Source organism: Paroedura picta, chromosome 3 (genome assembly GCF_049243985.1).
Source record: "Paroedura picta isolate Pp20150507F chromosome 3, Ppicta_v3.0, whole genome shotgun sequence".
In the NCBI taxonomy this organism is placed as follows: Eukaryota; Metazoa; Chordata; class Lepidosauria; order Squamata; family Gekkonidae; genus Paroedura; species Paroedura picta.
Window position 1 is genome coordinate 11,072,643 of NC_135371.1, and position 19,856 is coordinate 11,092,498.

Genomic DNA, 19,856 nt, shown 5'->3' on the forward strand with positions numbered 1-19,856 from the left:
ATTGAACTCCCAGCCTGATGGGCAAAGCTTTCAGACAGCTGCCTTACCACTCTGAGCCACAAGAGGCTCTTTAATCAACCTTTAAATAACAAAATTATCCGTATCCATGGTTCTCTTATACATTTGTGAACCTTGCCGGGGGGTGGAGACTGTCCTCTCCAGTCGAAGATGGAATACGGCCCATCAGGTATGATTGGCCCTCTCCACCTCCCATCCTCCCTCCCTGCATTCTCGTGGGGGGAGGGGGGGGAAGATTCCCTTCCCTGTGAACTATGAAGCACCCGCAGAGCCGGCGACAGTGTTTTCTAGGCCCCAGAGAAGTTGCCGCGATGACAGTGGGCGGGGGGGGGGGGGAGGTTCCCTTCACTATGGCCTGGCAAGCTTGGAAGGCCCCAGGAAAGTGGCCGTGGCACCAACAGTGCGCGACGGCCTGGGAGGGGCTTTTCGAAGGCCGTTCTTATCAACGGGCTTTGCAGCTAGTACATATATAATTTTGGTATACGTGGTCTGCTTTCTTGTGTGCACTCTCCTCGTAGACTCCCTGCAAGGGCATCACCTTTCCCAGCCTCCAAGAAGAAGAAGAGTTGGTTCTTATATGCTGCTTTTCCCTGCCTGAAGGAGGCTCAAAGCGGCTTACACTCGCCTTCCCTTTCCTCTCCCCACAACAGACACCCTGTGGAGTGGGTGAGGCTGAGAGAGCCCTGATATCACTGCTCGGTCAGAACAGTTTTATCAGTGCTGTAGCGAGCCCAAGGTCACCCAGCTGGTTGCATGTGGGGGAGTGCAGAATCGAACCCGGCATGCCAGATTAGAAGTCCACACTCCTAACCACTACACTAAACTGGCTGGTACGTAACACGTTGTTATTGCTTTGTTCTCTGCCAGGTGACTTGCTTGTGGATTCTTCCTACCTGCAGTCAAATAAAAATCCCTAAAAGGATTTCTGCCATAGTGGATTTCTTATTGGGAATCTACATGCTAGGAAAGCCACTCTGATTAGTCCAAGTTAGGCCCTGCGCCATCAGTTGCATGGACCACTGTGCTAGGTCTCTCGGGACCAGAAAGAGTCCTTGTAGCTTCACCGGACACAGTTGGTGAAACACCTGGTGTTACATAGTTAACTTATACCCCAGTTGAAAGGGAGGCATGGAAGTTCACTCCAGCATCTTGAAGACGTATGAAGATCTACAGTCCACCAAGTCAAGGGAAGAGGCATGCTTCCTCTCCGCCCCCCTCTCCCCTGGGACCTTCTGCATCCCAAGCTAATGCTCTGCCAGGAAGCCACGGGACCCCCCAAGTAGCAGGACTCGCCTCAAAATGGTGTATTAAAATTCCGCCTTTTGCTTCATGCCTCATCACAAGGGCAGCAATTCACACCTTCAGCACCCATGACAGATCCTTACCCAGAAAGGCCACATTCTCAGAGTTCTCCAGCATGACTTCCCTGCACAGAGCTCTTTGGCCTGGATCCAGCAGGGCCCACTCTGCCGCGGAGAAAGAGACGGACACCTCCTCCAAGGAGAACTGGAAGACAAAGCAGATTCCCTCCTCAGAAACCTGCAGGAGCAGAAGCCCGGCTGTCCCCCGCTCATCTCTCCTACCTGGACGGGACATACGGTGGCGCTTTCCCCCTCCGTGGAAAGATGAAGGTTCAACAGCATCTCTTCACTGCCTGTTAGTGAGGCAGAAAAAAGAAGGGAGGGAAGGAGGAAAAGTGTTTACCTGATTGTTCCCTCCTTCACACAACCCCTTCCCAGGATTGTGTAACCTCTCTCTGTTAACACTCAACACATTTTTAAACAGTTCAAAGTGAACATGACATCACATCTCCCCATTGCCCCTCCCCACATCTACAGAAGCCAATTTCTCCTTTATTCCTCAGTCCCAGAGAGTGGCTTTCCGAGCTCTGCTGCCCCAGGAGCTGGAGGCTCCCTTTATTCACCAGCCTGAATAGTTCCTGCCGAGGTTTCTCCACCCTTTGTCTTTTGAGCCACCTTGACCTCCTCTTAGGGCTTTGTTTTTTTTAAAGATCTGACGGCCTACGTAGGGTCTGGGCTATCCCAACCAGGAATTTCGCTGTCTGAATTTGTCTAACCGCCTTTTGAAAGCATCACAGTTAGTGGACATGGAGGGCATTTCTGCACTTTAAAATGTAGAGAAATGTTTACCCTAGGTAGTCATTTACTCTGGCCCCTCCAAACGACATCACCAACATTCAGCATCTGGACAGTATCCGGTCAGCTACATCCTCCATTTTAAAGCTCTAGTTGGGGAATCCCAAAGTGGATTGACCAACCTATGTAGTGATAGCTAATGGAGAGCAACCAGCAGGCATAGAGCAGAGGTGATAGTATGGAGGCTCAAACGCGCTAAAGGTCCTCGCACCCGCCTCCCTCTGCCTTGTTTCCGAGGATGGGAATTTCTTTTTGAAAATGGCTAACTTCCTGGAGCAACAAACAGGTGGACAAGCATGCAGGCGATGCCAGAAATAAAATGTTTTTTGCAAAGTTGTCATACAAAGGATGACTCTAAAGACCCCCATCCCCCCCATCAGAAATGAGATTATTTTTTTAAAGTAAGATTTGTGATTCCATAAGGGGCGGTGAAATGAGCCTCTTGTGGCGCAGAGTGGTAAGGCAGCCGTCTGAAAGCTTTGCCCATGAGGTTGGGAGTTCAATCCCAGCAGCCGGCTCAAGGTCGACTCAGCCTTCCATCCTTCCGAGGTCGGTAAAATGAGTACCTAGCTTGCTGGGGGGTAAACGGTAATGACTGGGGAAGGCACTGGCAAACCACCCCGTATTGAGTCTGCCAGGAAAACGCTAGAGGGCGTCACCCCAAGGGTCAGACATGACTCGGTGCTTGCACAGGGGATACCTTTACCTTTACCTTTTAAGGGGCGGTGTTTAAAAAGCACCAGGCACCTATAATTAGATGCATTAGGCTTAGCAACAGAGAATTATTGCATTAAAAATAAAATTAGCGGGCATCGCGGGACGTTTGAAGCATGGAGAAAGGGGACTGGCTGCCTGGCTTGATTGACAGGCAGAAGAGAGTCACGTGTAAAGCGCGTTGCTCTCTTCCACCATTTAAAGCAGGCGATGTGCAGGGTGAGAAGCATGGAAACAGGCAGGTGAAAGCAATGTAGGAAAAAGGTGAGGAGAGGCATGGAGATTAAATAATGTTTAGTGCAATGCCATTCAGCAGGTGAAACACTATTTTTTCTGATGTGCAGAAATGTAAAGAGTTGCAAATTAACTCTGTGCTAAGTACTTGATTTCTCTCCTGACTGGCACTCTCTGCCCATCAAACTCACAGTGTGCCCCTGTGGCCTCCAGGCACGATGAGTCCTTCCCACCAGAGAGGGCATCTTGGGCACGCTCCACCGCCTGCACCCCCCGCCCTTCCTCAGAAGGAGCTCCTTCAGGGCTTGTAGGTTCTGTCTTCACAGGTGATCCCAACATCTGAAAGAGCAGCGAGAAAGAGGGGTAAGACCAAGCAAGAGACCAAACATCAGCAGAACTGGAGAGTTTTCTGGAGTGATGAGAAATTGTGTAGGATGAGAGGGGTCTGAAGGAGGCTGTCAAATCTCCCCTTTCGATGATTAACACTTGGAAAAATGTCTGGCAGGGAAGCTTTAGGATAGGGCCAGAGATTGTGGCTTGAATGGGACACACCTGCAGACAACTCCCTCACCTGCTCCGCCTGCAGCTTCTCCTCTGCCTGGCTCAGGAGGAAACCTTCGGCCAGGGCAACCGCCTGAGAACTGGACTCCGGCCCGCATTCTCTCACCCAGCCCTGCATCTCCTGGGGCAGGAGGGCCAGGAACTGCTCCAGGATCACCCGGTCCAGGATCTGCTTCTTGGTGCTCCTCTCTGGCTCCAGCCAGCGGCTGCAGAGTCCATGGAGCTGGCTGCAAACCTCTCGGGGCCCATCGGCCTCCAGGTAGCAGAACTGCCGGAAGCGCTGGCAATGTTCCCCTGAGGCTGCAGGGGGCTGGGAAGGGGTCTCTGGCACTGGGCCTGTCCAGAATTCAGCACCACCCCCAGCCTGGGTGGGATGGGAGCTTTTGCTTGCTGCCCTGCCAGTCCCAGGTCCTCCTTGGTCCTCTTCTCCCATCTCCTGGCCCTTCTCTTGGGTCAACTCTGACTCCGTAAGAAGGCCTTTATTCACTCGACCATGAAGACAGGCTTCTCCCTGGGGGGATGGAGAGAGGCAGACAGCAACAGGTCAAAAGGAAAAGGGAAAAGACTGGAGAGACACCCCTGGACTTCACCAACCTTTCCATGGTCAGGACACAAGTGAGCGCCGCCCTACAGGACCAGAATAAAAGTGCTTCTTCTGGATCAGAAAGCATATGGCATTTTGTCTTATGACAGATCAAGCTATCTTAGATGTTCATCTTGGGTTTTTTAGGGAAACTTGGAGAAAACTGGGATTTGGTTCCAAATTCCTGAAGTACAAGAATACTCCCTCTGTACCACTGGAGCAGCAGACCTCCGGCTCAGTGGGAATTCCTCTGGCTTTCACTTGTGGTCAGCTCTAACCGTACATCAAAGCCAACAATTAAAGCAAGCACTGGTGAGACACCAGAAGGCTGCAGGGCTTCCTCCTTCCCAGGGAATCCCCTGGCAGAATCATGGCAGGCAGAACAAGCCTTTCCTCCGGGCCCCGTATTCAAACCCTCCCTGATGTAAGGACCATTTTCCAGAGTCTGGCCTCTTTCGGGAACAAGCCTTGGATGCCTTTGGAGGGCTACTCAGCATTTCAGTGGGGTCCGGCCAGAAATGGTTGCTGTGGGGGAGAGGGGGGCCCGCCAAAATTGTTGACATTCAGGCCAGCCAATCAGCATGTAACCAGTGTAAAAGCAATTCAACCATTAACAAAAAGACCAGATGTGTTTCAGAGGCAGATAAAAATACTTAACCCCCAAGATGAATGGGCTTTCGCTCCAGGCCCAGATTCTCCTGAGTGGAACGGAAAATCCACGCCAGCTTTTCGCTGCGTTGTTGTCCTCCTGCAATGGCACTCAATGGAGGCCGCGCCGCTCTCGGGCCTTCACGCCTCCCCCTGTCGCCCGCCCCCCGCGCCCCCCCCCCACTCTGATGCCCCAGCGGTGCACATGCGGGGCCCAAGGGGTTGCCAACCTGCAGGCGGGGCCTGGAGTTCCCCCGGGATCGCGCCTGACAGAGCTTCGGCCCCCGGGGGAGAAACCCCGCTCGGGAGGGAGGGAGGCCCCGACCCCCCCCCAGGAGGCGTCCCCAAGAGCCCCCTCCCCTTTCGGGTGCCCAGCCCTTCCCCCCCAGCCCCCCCCCCTTCCTCCCTCCTTCCCAGGACGGGGCTGGCGGACCTCCCGGGTGGCTGCAAGGCCGGATTCCCTCCGCTTCTCCTTCCCCTCCGCACCAAGCCCCGCCCCTTCCCCAAAGGAGCACTCCCCCCTCCCCTCCCCGCTCTTTGTGGGTCTTCTCTAGGCCGAGACTCGGCGGCCTTAACCCTCTCCGTGCTGCAGAGGAAGCCGAGGGGCTCCTGTCCTGGGCGGATCAACGAGCCTCTGCCCGGGATCGGTGTTCAAATGCATTTTGGAGAGAATATGAGCGGCCGCGCATTTTTACACGGTGTCTACGTTGTGGTGTTTCTTAAGGTGTTTTCAACAGACTTGTAAGATATTCTGTGGGTCCCGCAAAGCCCTGGGCCCTCGGCCTTGACCCGCCAACCCCCTCCAGGACAGGATACAGGATGGATGAATGGATACAGAAGCCCTGAGGACTGTGACGTTTTGCAGTTTGTTGTTGTTAGGTGCGAAGTTGTGTCCGACCCATCGCGACCCCATGGAAAGTGATCCTCCAGGCCTTCCTGTCCTGTCCCATTCCCCGGAGTCCATTTAAGTTTGCACCGACTGCTTCAGTGACTCCATCCAGCCACCTCATTCTCTGTCGTCCCCTTCTTCTTTTGCCCTCGATCGCTCCCAGCATTAGGCTCTTCTCCAGGGAGTCCTTCCTTCTCATGAGGTGGCCAAAGTATTTGAGTTTCATCTTCAGGATCTGGCCTTCTAAGGAGCAGTCTGGGCTGATCTCCTCTAGGACTGACCGGTTTGTTCGCCTTGCAGTCCAAGGGACTCGCAAGAGTCTTCTCCAGCACCAGAGTTGAAAAGCCTCATTTCTTTGACGCTCGGCCTTCCTTATGGTCTAACTTTCACAGTCATACCTTGCAACTGGAAATACCACAGCCTTGACTAAATGCACTTTCGTTGGCAGGGTGATGTCTCTGCTTTTTAGGATGCTGTCTAGATTTGCCATAGCTTTCCTCCCCAGGAGCAAGCATCTTTTAATTTCTTTGCTGCAGTCCCCATCTGCAGTGATCTTGGAGCCCAGGAAAATAAAATCTGTCACTATCTCCATTTCTTCCCCATCTATTTGCCAGGAATTGAGAGGGCCGGATGCCATGATCTTCGTTTTCTTGATGTTGAGTTTCAAGCCAACTTTTGCACTCTCCTTCACCCGCATCAACAGGCTCTTTAGTTCCCCTTCACTTCACTTCTGCATTTAGGTTGGATAAATCAAATGCATCATGATAGGATGGGGGAGATGCGTCTTGACAGTAGTATGAGTTAAAGGGATCTAGGGGTCTTAGTAGGCCATACACTGAAGATGAGTCAGCCCTCAACACAAACTGTAATCCTGTAAACAAATACAGGGGGAGGGGAATGGAAAAACTGAAATCTCCCCCATGCTCAGCTACAAGGATGCTGAGAATCTCCCCCACTACGACATCCAAGCAGAGGCTGAAGGTTGTAGGGCAGGCCAGGCCATTTTGTCCTCTAACACAGTGGTCCCCAACCCGCGGCCCGCGGCCCGGTGCCAGGCCGCGAAGGCCATGGCGCCGGGCCGCGGCTCCCTCTCCCCGCCCCCCCCCCTGCAGTAAAAAACTTCCCAGGCCACAAGCTTGCGGCCCGGGAAGCTTCTTACTGCGGGAGGGGGGGAGAGGGAATCAGGGCCGCGCCCGCACATCGCGCATGGACGCGCACAGCACATGTGTGATGCACGGGCGCGCATGCACGGCATGCGCAGGCGGGCAGTTGACCTACCGGTCCCCAGCCTCAAAACGGTTGGGGACCACTGCTCTAACAGCCACTGTAGAAACCTGTTTGGAGAGGTCTGCAGCCCTGCAGTTTTCATTTATCTCCCGCTTGAGTCTTCCTCCAAAAACAGCAATTAATAGAGGGGTAAACAAGGGTGCATATTGGCTCCCTTCTTATTTAACCTTTTTATGAATGATCTTGCCCCGACCCTATCCCCCATACCTGGCCATCGCCCCAAATTTGGTTCCCTTCATATCCCACTGTCCTTATACACAGATGTGGCCGTAGTGCTTTCCCAATCACTAACTGTCCCAAAACGCTGACCAATTCCTGGACTTTGGTGAGGTAAAGACTGGTTCTTAACTTTGAGACATCAAAAACTGTGGTTTTTGGAAATCCATGGAAGCCTCTTAAATGGAACGGAAGAGGTATCATTGAACGTGTTAAAAGCTTCAAACACTTGGGAACAGATTTTCACCATAATGCAAACTTGGTTACACAGGGGAAATATGCAAGCACTTCTGCAAAATGTCTTTCCCTGGCGATTACACGTTTCCTCTACACCAGCATGCATTCTGGCCAAGGCTGAGCAGGGTTCCCAGAGGTCACCCAGAAGGTCAGGAGGCCTCATTGTGTACAAGCATGAAGTCCGGGCTGTTGCTTAATGTTTCTGTTTAAACTGATGACTTTTAAGATGCATTTAGTATATAAGGTTAGTATATAAGGCATGTGTCTTGTAGCCAGCAGATGCAAGGACTGTCTGGCAGCCAGGCAAGGGACGTTGGGGGGTGGTCTGCCATGGTCATGAGCCCTTGTGTTCCTTAGAGATCTCCCATCCAAATACTAGCCCAGGTAAATTATTAGAAGAGTAAAACAAGGGGGCGTATTGGCTCCCCGGCTTAGCTTCTGAGATCTGATAGGTTGGGGCTGGCCTGGGCTAGTATCTAATGTCTCTCTTCTGCTAGCCTGACATGAGTGCTTCTCTGAACTTAGACGACAGCTCCCCTAGAAATAGATGTATCAAGGGTGTACTTTTTCTTCAGTGACTTTTCCAAGGTTGTATCCTGGACACATACAAGGCAGTACCAGAATGCCTTTCCGCGGCAAGAGACTCACCATTCTTAACACAAGTGGTCCCCAACCTTTCTGAGGCTGGGGACCGGCAGGGCATCGCGAATACGTGGCCCAGCCCTGATTCCCTCTCCCCGCCCTCCCGCAGTAAGAAGCTTCCTGGGCCACAAGCTTGCGGCCTGGGAAGTTTTTTACTGCGGGGGGTGGGGTGGGGAGAGGGAGCCGCAGCCCGGCGCCATGGCCTTCGCGGCCCGGCACCGGGCTGCAGGCCACAGGTTGGGGACCACTGCTTAACACAAGTGTGAAACGGGGGGTGGCCATGTTAGTCTGAAGCCTGAGAACCAAGTTATCCCCCTCTTTATCTGAAGAAGTGTGCAGGCACCTGGAAGCCTAGACCCAGGACTGAACTTCGCAGGTCGTAAAGATGCTGCTAGACTCAAACTTTCTTTTACAGGCATGAACCTCAACCTGGCAGGACTTGTTCTGCATAACTTCACTTATTACAAAAGGTTTGGTGTATGGAGTGCAAACGTCCTCCAGGCATTCTGGGAGGGGAAGAGTAAGGGAGGCGGAGAGTGACCTCTGAAACAAGAAACAGCTGTGATATTGTACCTCTTTATTCACTACCCTAACGAGTCTCAAAGCAGCTAACAAAGGTCTTTCCCTTCCTCTCCGCACATGAAGGGCACGCTGTGAGGGAGGTGGGGCTTTGAGAGAACTGCTGTGTGACAACAGCTCTATAAGAACTGTGACTGACACAAGGTCACCCAGCTGGCTCCATTTGTGGGGGGATTGGGGAATGAAACATGGTTCGTCAGATTAGAGCCTGTTGCTCTTAAACACTACACCGTGTTGACTCTAACCACTCCTGTCTGAACTCAGTCTGGGGAATGTGTAGAGGACTTCAGAAGAGGGGGGAACCAGAATAGCCGCCTAGCAGAGGCCTTCAGGGCCATGTGGGGTTTGACAAAAGCCGTCTTCCATTGCAGCTGCTTCTGAATCACAGCTCTCAGGCACTGGTTCAGGACGGTGGCAGCAGCAGCAGGTAGTCCAGCCGACAAAGTCAGAGAACAAGGCAGCAAAACATATTCAGCACAACAAACAGGGCCAGAGTTGACCAAGATGTGGTGGTGGAGACAGACATAGGGGGCCTTGGAGGGAAAAACTTCTCTCTTCCTTTAAATGGTCATCGTCATTTGCTATATGTTGTAAACTGTTTTAATTGTTATATGGGGATTTAAAAATGTATGGGTTTTCTTATTTTGTTAACCGCCATGAGCCAGTTATAGGAGTGGTGGTATAAAAATCAAATAAATAAATAAATAAAAATAAAGAAGGCATTATGGGATTGAACTTACCCTTTCAGCTCAAATAAATCATATTGCCAGAATTCCATGGGATTGCAGGCAAACAGCCAAAAAAGCTCAATGCAGGCTGGGCTGGGGAGAGATTAGGGTGGTGTAATGCCTCCCACGAACCGCTTGTCATCAAAAAGTGTATCTGAATTAAGGATACTGGCTGGTCACAATGTGTTTAAGCCACTAGCAGTTACTCTGACTGAATCCCTTTCCACACAGTGAGCATTCAAAAGATTTCTCTCCTGTGAGTGTTCTCTGATGCTTCTGAAGATGGCCACTATGTCTGAATCTCTTTCCACAGTCTAAGCATTCAAAAGGTTTCTCTCATGTGTGGGGTCTCTGATGCTGTTGAAGAGTGCCATTCCGAGTGAATCTAAGCATTTAAATGGTTTCTCTCCTATGTGGGTTCTCTAATGCTTATGAAGATGGCCACTATGACTGAATCTCTTTCCACACTCTAAGCATTCAAAAGGTTTCTCTCCTGTATGGGTTCTCTGATGCTTCTGAAGATGGCCACTATGACTGTATCTTTTCCCACACTCTAAGCATTCAAAAGGTTTCTCTCCTGTGTGGGTTCTCTGATGTCGTTGAAGAGTGCCGTTCTCACTGAATTTCTTTCCACAGTGTGAACATTCGAAAGGCTTGTCCCCTGTATGGCTTCTCTGATGCTTGTGAAGAGTAGCACTCTCACTGAATCTCTTCCCACACAGTGAGCATTCAAAAGGTTTTTCCCCTGTGTGGGTTCGCTGATGCTGCTGAAGATGACCACTCTGTCTGAATCTCTTTCCACACTGTGTGCATTCAAAAGGCTTCTCCCCTGTGTGGGTTCTCTGATGCTGCTGAAGATGTCCACTCTCACTGAATTTCTTTCCACAGTGTGAGCATTCAAAAGGTTTCTCTCCTGTGTGGGTTCTCTGATGCTTATGAAGATGGCCACTCCAACTGAATCTCTTTCCACACAGTGAGCATTCAAAAGGTTTTTCCCCTGTGTGGGTTCTCTGATGCTGTTGAAGATAGTTACTCCGACTGAATCCCTTCCCACACTCTAAGCATTCAAATGGTTTCTCTCCTGTGTGGGTTCTCTGATGCCGTTGAAGAGTGCCACTATCACTGAATTTCTTTCCACAGTATGAGCATTCAAACGGCTTGTCCCCTGTATGGTTTCTCTGATGATTGTGAAGAGTGCCACTCTCACTGAATCTCTTTCCACACAGTGAGCATTCAAAAGGTTTTTCCCCTGTGTGGGTTCTCTGATGCTGCTGAAGATGTCCACTCTGACTGAATCTCTTTCCACACTCTAAGCATTCAAAAGGTTTCTCTCCTGTATGTATTCTCTGATGCCGCTGAAGAGTGCTACTCTCACTGAATTTTTTTCCACAGTGTGAGCATTCAAAAGGTTTCTCTCCTGTATGTGTTCTCTGATGCCGTTTAAGAGTGCCACTCTCACTGAATTTCTTTTCACAGTGTGAGCATTCAAAAGGCTTGTCCCCTGTTTGAGTTCTCTGATGCTGTTTATGGTTCCTACTGAATCTCATTTTACACATGGACCACTGAAAAGGTTTGTCCCTTTTTTGTAGTCTTTGCTGCACACAGCTATTTTTCTCTATTGTAGGTATGCCTCGATTCCTGTAATTTTCTTTCATATCATCATGTAATCTGACCAGCAGTTGCTGATGAAGTTGTTTACCCTCATTCCTGCGATAGTCTCCTGCTGGATTAAACAGAGAGATCCTTTTAATCTTAAGGATTCCGCCCCCCTCCCCCACAGGAGCCACAGCTGACCTCTTGCCCAGCAGGAGTTTCTGAGCCTTCAGATTTCGGGCCATCAGAAAACTCCCTCTTCCCTTTCCCAGCAGGCTTTAGGACTGTGGCAAAGCAAACACTGCTCAGAAGTGAATCAGAAATCCCCCATGGGGTTTTCTGCCCTGTTCCCTGGATGTAATCCTGAAGAATACTCACTCTCAGCCAGCTCATATGGGATGGAAATATTCTCTTGGGACTGTTTTGAGAACCTCTCCAGCCTGTCTTTGGGTGCAAGTCCGCTCCTTGTCTCCACCAGATTCTCTACTATGCCAAGAGAGAGTAGTCAGAGAGTGAGAGAGAGCAATTGATATATCATACTTCTAAGGGAAAGGAAATAAATTCAAGAGTAAAAAATTGTTCTGGAAGGGCTGAAGCATGGTGAAGATTCAAGGCCACAGAGTGAACCAGTATTAGGGAGATGCATGTGTGAGTTAATGGTTCCTTATAATATTCCATGGTGGACTCCAGATTTTATTAATTTGATAAATGTGAGAAACTGTATCTATTCAAGTAACCAGGAGGGAAAGTGGATTAGGAGCCTTCTGTAAGTGGTGGAAAATTCCATCCAAGAGGACTCTTGATGGGGTCTTTGAGACGTAGGAGGCATTATAAGGGTATAGACCAGACGGAAACATGGCAAGCTGTGCTTGTTGATATTTTCTTCCATCAGGATGACTAGTGGTACATAGAGATGCTTAGGCTAAAGCTGGAATACTTGTGGTGCCACAAATGGTGCCATCTAATTCTTTCATGTATTATTAAGCTAGGACAGTGAGCTTTTCCTGTGTTTCTTTTGCTTGTCTGTAGAAACTGTGCTAGTGAGGTCCTCCTTTTACAGCCTTAATCAATCTTAATCAACAAAATTATCCTTATCTATGGTTCTCTTATGTATTTGTGAAACAGGGGTGGGGGTGGGGGTGGAGACTGTCCTCTCCAGTCGAAGATGGAATAGGCATGATTGGCCCTCTCCACCTCCCATCGTCCCTCCATGCCCGCTCGGGGTGGGGGGGGGGAAGATTCCCTTCCCTGTGAACCATGAAGCGCCCGCAGAGCCGGCGAGAGTGTTTTCCGGGCCCCAGAAAAGTCGCCGCAGCGATGGTGGGGGGGGGGGGGGGGAGGTTCCCTTCACTACGGCCTGCCAAGCTTGGAAGGCCCCAGGGGGGTGACCCTGGTGCCACAGCCTGCAGGGGCCTGGGAGGGGCCTTTCAAAGGCTGTTCATATGAACGGGCTTTGCAGCTAGTACATATATAATTTTGTTATATGTGGTCTGCTTTCTTGTGTGCACTCTCCTCGTGGGCCCACTGCAAGGGCATCACTTTTCCCAGCCTCCAAGGAGAGGGTACGTAACACGTTGTTATTGCTTTGTTCTCTGCCAGGTGACTTGCTTGTGGATTCTTCCTACCTGCAGTCAAATAAAAATCCCTAAAAGGATTTCTGCCATAGTGGATTTCTTATTGGGAATCTACATGCTAGGAAAGCCACCCTGACTAGTCCAAGTTAGGCCCTGCGCCATCAGTTGCATGGACCACTGTGCTAGGTCTCTCGGGACCAGAAAGAGTCCTTGTAGCTTCACCGGACACAGTTGGTGAAACACCTGGTGTTACATAGTTAACTTATACCCCAGTTGAAAGGGAGGCATGGAAGTTCACTCCAGCATCCTAAAGACGCACGAAGATCTACAGTCCATCAAGTCAGGGGAGGAGGCATGCTTCCTCTCTGCCCCACCCCCCTCCCTGGGACCTTCTGCATCCCAAGCCAATGCTCAGCCAGGGAGCCACGGGACCCCCCAAGTAGCAGGACACGCCTCAAAATGGCGTATTAAAATTCCGCCTTTTGCTTCATGCCTCATCACAAGGGCAGCAATTCACACCTTCAGCACCCATGACAGATCCTTACCCAGAAAGGCCACATTCTCAGAGTTCTCCAGCATGACTTCCTTGCACAGAGCTCTTTGGCCCGGATCCAGCAGGGCCCACTCTGCCGCGGAGAAAGAGACGGACACCTCCTTCAAGGAGAACTGGAAGACAAAGCAGATTCCCTCCTTAGAAACCTGCAGGAGCAGAAGCCCGGCTGTCCCCTGTTCATCTCTCCTACCTGGACAGGACATACGGTGGCACTTTCTACCTCTTTGGAAAGACGACCGTTCAACAGCATCTCTTCACTGCCTGTTAGTGATCCAAAAAAAAGAAGGGAGGGAGGGAGGAAAAGCGTTAACCTGATTGTTCCCACTTTCACACAACCCCTTCCCAGGATTGTGTAACCTCTCTCTGTTAACACTCAATACATTTTTAAACAGTTCAAAGTGAACATGACATCACATCTCCCCATTGCCCCTCCCCACATCTACAGAAGCCAATTTCTCCTTTATTCCTGGCCCCAGCGAGTGGCTTTCAGAGCTCTGCTGCCCCAGGAGCTGGAGGCTCCCTTTATTCATCAGCCTGAATAGTTCCTGCCGAAGTTTCTCCACCTTTTCTCTTTTGAGCCACCCTGGGTTTTGTTTTTTTTAAAGATCTGATGGCCTATGTAGAATCTGGGCTATCCCAACCAGGAATTTCCCTGCCTGAATTTATCTAAGAGCCTTTTGGAAGCATCACAGTTAGTGGACATGGAGGGCATTTCTGCACTTTAAAAGGTAGACATTTATTCCAGCCACTCCATATGACATCACCAACATCCAGCATCTGGGCAGTAACCGACCGGCTACATCTTCCCCTCCGTTTGGGGAATCCCAAAAAGTGGATTGACCAACCAATGTAGTGGTAGCTAATGGAGAGCAACCAGCAGGCAAAGAGCAGAGGTGATAGTATGGAGGCTCAAACGCGCCAAAGGCCCTCGCACCCACCTCCCTCTCCCTTGTTCCCGAGGACGGGAATTTCTTTTTGAAAATGGCTAACTTCCTGGAGCAACAAACAGGCAGACAAGCATGCAGGCGTTGCCAGAAATAAAATGTTTTTCACAAAGTTGTCACACAAAGCATGACACTAAAGACCCCCATCCCCCCCGATCAGGAACTAGATTGTTTTTTAAAACTAAGAATCATAGAATCATAGAGTTGGAAGGGGCCATACAGGCCATCAACTCCAACCCCCTGCTGAATGCAGGATTAGCCCTAAGCATCCAAGAAAAGTGTGTATCCAACCTTTGCTTGAAGACTGCCAGTGAGGGGGAGCTCACCACCTCCTTAGGCAGCCTATTCCACTGCTGAAATTATTTTCCTGATATCTAGCCTGTATCGTTGTACTTGAAGTTTAAACCCATTACTGCGTGTCCTCTCCTCTGCAGGCAACAGAAACAGCATCCTTCCCTCCTCCAAGTGACAACCTTTCAAATACTTAGAGGGCTAATATTCGTGATTGCACAAGGGGTGGTGTTCAAAAAGCACCAGGCACCTATAATTAGATGCATAGGCTTAGCAATGGAGAATTAATGCATTAAAAATAAAATTAGCGGGCATCGCGGGACGTTTAAAGCATGGAGGAAGGGGACTGGCTGCCTGGCTTGATTGACAGGCAGAAGAGAGTCATGTGTAAAGCGCGTTGCTCTCTTCCACCATTTAAAGCAGGCGATGTGCAGGATGAGGAGCGTGGAAAGTAGGCAGGTGAAAGCAACGTAGGAAAAAGGTGAGGAGAAACTTGGGGGCTTTTTGCACGCCTTCAAAATCGCACAATGGTTGCCAATTGGAAACGCTATTGATTTGCCATAACGCACGACGTCGTAGACAATCTGCCACACACCTGAAACCAATCTGCAAAAAGCGCTTCCTTGTAGCGCTTTCAGGGGAATCCCAAAAAGTGGATTCACCCTCCGGAAAGCGCTACACTCTTGCAACCAATCTGCAACACTAGCGAAAAAGACCTGTGCGTTAACATTGTTGCGGTTTCTTCAAAGTCCCTCCTCCTGAGCATGTCCTCCAAACTTCCGGCGAAGCGATCGCCATTTTTTTTTCTCCGAGCGAGCGGGGATAAACGCACCAGCGAGCCTCTTTCTGTTTAGAGGCTTCCCTGGCTTCAGTCCTTCACCTTTAGTCACTAAGCACAAACCACAGAAAAGCCCGTTTGCTGATGTATTTTCCCATTAATTTTTACACATTCATTCAGCCGAAAATCGGGCCCGTGAGAGTGGGGGGGATTTTTTTTTTTTCACTCGAGGCAGCGTGGCAACGATCATACGATCAAACGACAGCTCACATTAGGCAACTGGATGGGTCTCTCCGTTGCAACGAATCTACACAGATTCGTTACATTGGGTCTGGTTTTTTTTAAAAAAACCTTTCTTAAAGGGAAAGGGGCTGTTTGGGAGCATGCTAACGGCTGCCCATTGGCTGCTTGACAGCCAGGGGCGGGACGAGCTTGGCAATAGCGCTTCCTTTCTAGCGATTTCTGCCGAGACCGGAAGCTGTGGGAAACGCTACAAAACGCAACTGGATTCCACTACAAAGGCAGGTATGCATAACGACGAATTCCACTATTTTAAATGGCGATTTTTCATTCAGTGACCAATTTGCAACAAAGATCCCGGTGCGTAAAGCCCCTGAGAGATGAAATAATATTTAGTGCGATGCCATTCAGCAGGTGAAACGCTACTTTTTCTGATGTGCAGAAATGTAAAGAGTTGCAAATTAACTCTGTGCTAAGTACTTGATTTCTCTTCTGACTGGCACTCTCTGCCCATCAAACTCACAGTGTGCCCCTGTGGCCTCCAGGCACGATGAGTCCTTCCCACCAGAGAGGGCATCTTGGGCACACTCCACCACCTGCACCCTCTGCCCTTCCTCAGAAGGAGCTCCTTCTGGGCCTGTAGGTTCTGTCTTCACGGGTGGTCCCAACTTCTGAAACAGCAGCGAGAAAGAGGTGTAAGACCAAGCAAGAGACCAAACATCAGCTGACCAGGAGAGTTTTCTGGAGGGATGAGAAATTGTGTAGGATGAGAGGGGTCTGAAGGAGGCTGTCAAATCTCCCCTTTCGATGATTAACACTTGGAAAAATGTCTGGCAGGGAAGCTTTAGGATAGGGCCAGAGATTGTGGCTTGAATGGGACACACCTGCAGGCAACCCCCTCACCTGCTCCGCCTGCCTCTTCTCCTCTGCCTGGCTCAGGAGGAAACCTTCGGTCAGGGCCACCGCCTGGGAACTGGACTCCGGCCCACATTCTCTCACCCAGCCCTGCATCTCCTGGGGCAGGAGGGCCAGGAACTGCTCCAGGATCACCCGGTCCAGGATCTGCTTCTTGGTGCTCCTCTCCGGCTCCAGCCAGCGGCTGCAGAGTCCATGGAGCTGGCTGCAAACCTCTCGGGGCCCATCGGCCTCCAGGTAGCAGAACTGCCGGAAGCGCTGGCAATGTTCCCCTGAGGCTGCAGGGGGCTGGGAAGGGGTCTCTGGCACTGGGCCTGCCCAGAATTCAGCACCACCCCCAGCCTGGGTGGGATGGGGGCTTTTGCCTGCTGCCCTGCCAGTCCCAGGTCCTCCTTGGTCCTCTTCTTCCATCTCCTGCCCCTTCTCTTCGGTCACTGCTGACTCCGTAAGGATGCCTTTATTCACTCGACCATGAAGACAGGCTTCTCCCTGGGGGGATGGAGAGAGACAGAAAGCAACAGGTCAAAAGGAAAAGGGAAAAGACTGGAGAGACACCCCTGGACTTCATCAACCTCCCCATGCTCAGGAGAAAAGTGAGCACTGCCCTACAGGACCAGAATAAAAGTGCTTCTTCTGGATCAGAGAACATACAGCATTTTGTCTTATGACAGATCAAGCCATCTTACATATTCATTTTGGGTTTTTTAGAGAAACTTGGAGAAAACTGGGATTTGGTTCCAAATTCCTGAAGTACAAGAACACTCCCTCTGCACCACTGGAGTAGCAGACCTCCTGTTCAGTGGGAATTCCTCTGGCTTTCACTTGTGGTCAGCTATGACCATAAATCAAAGTCAACAATTAAAGCAAGCACTGGTGAGACCCCAGAAGGCTGCAGGGCTTCCTCCTTCTAAGGGGATCCCTTGGAATCATAGAATCATAGAGTTGGAAGGGGCCATACAGGCCATCTAGTCCAACCCCCTGCTCAACGCAGGATCAGCCCAAAGCATCCTAAAGCATCCAAGAAAAGTGTGTATCCAACCTTTGCTTGAAGACTGCCAGTGAGGGGGAGCTCACCACCTCCTTAGGCAGCCTATTCCACTGCTGAACTACTCTGACTGTGAAATTTTTTTTCCTGATATCTAGCCTATATCGTTGTACTTGTAGTTTAAACCCATTACTGCATGTCCAAGAGCCAGTTTGGTGTAGTGGTTAGGAGTGTGGACTTCTAATCTGGCATGCCAGGTTCGATTCTGTGCTCCCCCACATGCAACCAGCTGGGTGACCTTGGGCTCATCACGGCACTGATAAAACTGTTCTGACAGAGCAATGATATCAGGGCTCTCTCAGCCTCACCCACCCCACAGGGTGTCTGTTGTGGGGAGAGGAATGGGAAGGCGACTGTAAGCCGCTTTGAGCCTCCTTCGGGTAGGGAAAAGTGGCATATAAGAACCAACTCTTCTTCTTCTTCTTTCCTATGCAGCCAATGGGAACAGCATCCTGCCCTCCTCCAAATGACAACCTTTCAAATACTTAAAGAGGGCTATCGTATCCCCTGTCAACCTCCTTTTCTCCAGGCTGAACATTCCCATTCTTCATAGGGCTTGGTCCCTTGGCCCCAGATAATCCTCGTCGCTCTCCTCTGTACCCTTTCAATTTTATCCACGTCCTTCTTGAAGTGAGGCCTCCAGAACTGCACACAGTACTCAGGTGTGGTCTGACCAGTGCCGTATACAATGGGATTATGACATCTTGTGATTTTGATGTGATGCCCCTGTTGATACAGCCCAAAATGGCATTCCCCTTTTTTACTGCTGCATCACACTGCCTGCTCATGTTTAGTTTACAATCCACAAGTACCCCAAGGTATCCCCCATCCAGTAGGCATGCTTTTCATTTTTCTGACCAGATGCAGAACTTTACACTTAACTTTATTAAATTGCATCTTGTTCTCATCTTGTTCTCATTTGCCCATTTTTTCATTGTGTTCAGATCTCATTGAACTCTGTCTTTATCTTCCGGAGTATTTGCCAGTCCTCCCAATCTGGTGTCATCTGCAAACTTGATGAGTAGTCCTTCCACCCCCTAATCTAGATAATTAATATGTTAAAAAGTACTGGACTGAGCCCTGAGCCCTGAGGTACCCCGCTACTCACCTCCCTCCAGTCTGATGAAACACCATTGACAACAACTCTTTGAGTGCGGTTCTCTAACCAATTCCCTATCCACGTAACTATCTGAAAATCCAGATTGCAGTCCTTCAATTTATCCATCAGAACATCATGGGGAACCTTAACAAAAGCTTTACTAAAATCCAAGTAAACGACATCAACCAAATTTCCATGATCCAGAAAACCTGTCACTTGGTCAGAAAAGGAAACCAGGTTGGTCTGACAGGACCTGTTGGAGACAAACCCATGCTGACTTCTTTGGATCACCAAATTGTGCTCCAGATGTTTGCAGATCGCTCCCTTTAATATCTGCTCCATTATCTTACCAACAACAGAGGTCAGACTCACTGGTCTGTAGATTCCCGGGTCATCCTTCCTCCCTTTTTTGAAGATCGGAATACCGTTTGCTCTCTTCCAGTCCTCTGGGACATCTCCAGTCCTTAAAGAGGTCCCAAAGATGATGGACAAGGGTTGTGCAAGTTCTCTGGAAAGTTTTTTGAGCACTCTTGGGTGCATTTCGTCCAGCCCAGGGGATTTGAACTCATCCAGTGCAGCTAAATGCCTCTCAACAACCTCTCTGTCCATGTCAACCTGCCACCCAGACACTATCTCTTGGCTACTGCCATCTCTAGATGTGCCTAAACTCTTTGACCTGTGGGAAAAAACAGATGTAAAATAGGCACTGATCCTTTCTGCTTTCTCTGCATCCTCCGTTAGAGTTTGTCCATCCGCACCCAACAGTGGGCCTATTGCCTCCTTTACTTTACGTTTGCTCCTCACATAACTGAAAAATCTTTTCTTGTTACAGTAGGCTTCCCTGGCCAATCTTAGCTCACTCTCAGCTTTGGCCTTTCTGATGATTGATCTACAGTGTCTAGTAACCTGTAGGTACTCTTCTTTAGAGCTCTGTCCTTCCCTCCATTTCCTGAACATTTCCCTTTTCTTTCTTAGTTCCTCTTGAAGTTCTATGTTCATCCAAATAGGTTTCTTAGAGCTCCTGCAGTGTTTTCGTCTTTCTGGCATAGTCATTGATTGAGCATGTAATAGCTCTTGTTTGAGTAGCGCCCACCCTTCACATGCTCCCTTCCCTTCCAGCATTCTCGTCCATGGTATGACACTCATCATGTCTCTGAGTTTATTAATGATGACAAGGTCCTGCTGCTTGGATATTTTCTCAAGCTGCTCACAAAGTGCAGCATCCACATCCTTTTGTTGGTCAGGCAGTCGGTAGCAGACACCAACCACCACACTGTTTGTTTTCCCCTTGCTTATTTTCACCCAGATGCTTTCCACTGTAGATATGCTCTC

The 19,856-nt window shown here is 49.9% G+C and overlaps 1 protein-coding gene across 2 annotated transcripts in view; it reads right to left on the reverse strand.

The window, feature by feature from the left end:
• Positions 1-19,856, reverse strand: part of LOC143834247 (uncharacterized) — a 69,087-nt gene that overhangs the window by 19,217 nt on the left and 30,014 nt on the right. Inside the window, exons 2-7 of one of the 2 annotated variants that reach the window (XM_077330904.1) lie at positions 16,369-16,869; positions 15,989-16,136; positions 13,403-13,473; positions 13,205-13,325; positions 11,464-11,571; positions 8,423-11,215 (exon numbers count right to left, since the gene is read on the reverse strand). In XM_077330904.1, the coding sequence (XP_077187019.1) occupies positions 9,915-11,215; positions 11,464-11,571; positions 13,205-13,325; positions 13,403-13,473; positions 15,989-16,136; positions 16,369-16,791 (2,172 nt within the window). In that variant the 5' untranslated portion in view covers positions 16,792-16,869 and the 3' untranslated portion in view covers positions 8,423-9,914. Of the gene's footprint in view, positions 1-1,403; positions 1,525-8,422; positions 11,216-11,463; positions 11,572-13,204; positions 13,326-13,402; positions 13,474-15,988; positions 16,137-16,368; positions 16,870-19,856 lie in introns of those variants that run through there. The other variant, XM_077330905.1, reaches the window with a different exon arrangement.